This window comes from Pteropus alecto, unplaced genomic scaffold, assembly GCF_000325575.1.
Source record: "Pteropus alecto unplaced genomic scaffold, ASM32557v1 scaffold45, whole genome shotgun sequence".
NCBI lineage: Eukaryota > Metazoa > Chordata > Mammalia > Chiroptera > Pteropodidae > Pteropus > Pteropus alecto.
This window is the reverse complement of record NW_006442491.1, coordinates 12,845,161-12,845,362: the sequence shown is the minus strand read 5'-3', so window position 1 is coordinate 12,845,362 and position 202 is coordinate 12,845,161. Positions and strand designations below refer to the sequence as shown.

At 66.8% G+C, this 202-nt stretch overlaps 1 protein-coding gene across 1 annotated transcript in view; it reads left to right on the top strand.

Annotated features, from left to right (window-relative positions):
* Window positions 1-6: 6 nt before the first annotated feature.
* Window positions 7-202, top strand: part of PLCB1 (phospholipase C beta 1) — a 618,667-nt gene continuing 618,471 nt past the window's right edge. Inside the window, exon 1 of the mRNA XM_006921600.3 lies at window positions 7-141. Within this exon, the coding sequence (XP_006921662.1) occupies window positions 43-141 (99 nt within the window). The 5' untranslated portion in view covers window positions 7-42. The remainder of the gene's footprint in view (window positions 142-202) is intronic.

Genomic DNA, 202 nt, shown 5'->3' with positions numbered 1-202 from the left:
TGCCGCGCTCGCCCGGGCCGCCTGGAGCCCCGATGAGCCCAGATGGCCGGGGCTCAGCCCGGAGTGCACGCTTTGCAACTCAAGCCCGTGTGTGTGTCCGACAGCCTAAAGAAGGGCACGAAATTCGTCAAGTGGGATGATGTAAGTATTGGGGGGCCGGGCTAGGGGCGCTGGCGGGGGCGCTGAACACGCCAGTTGGGCG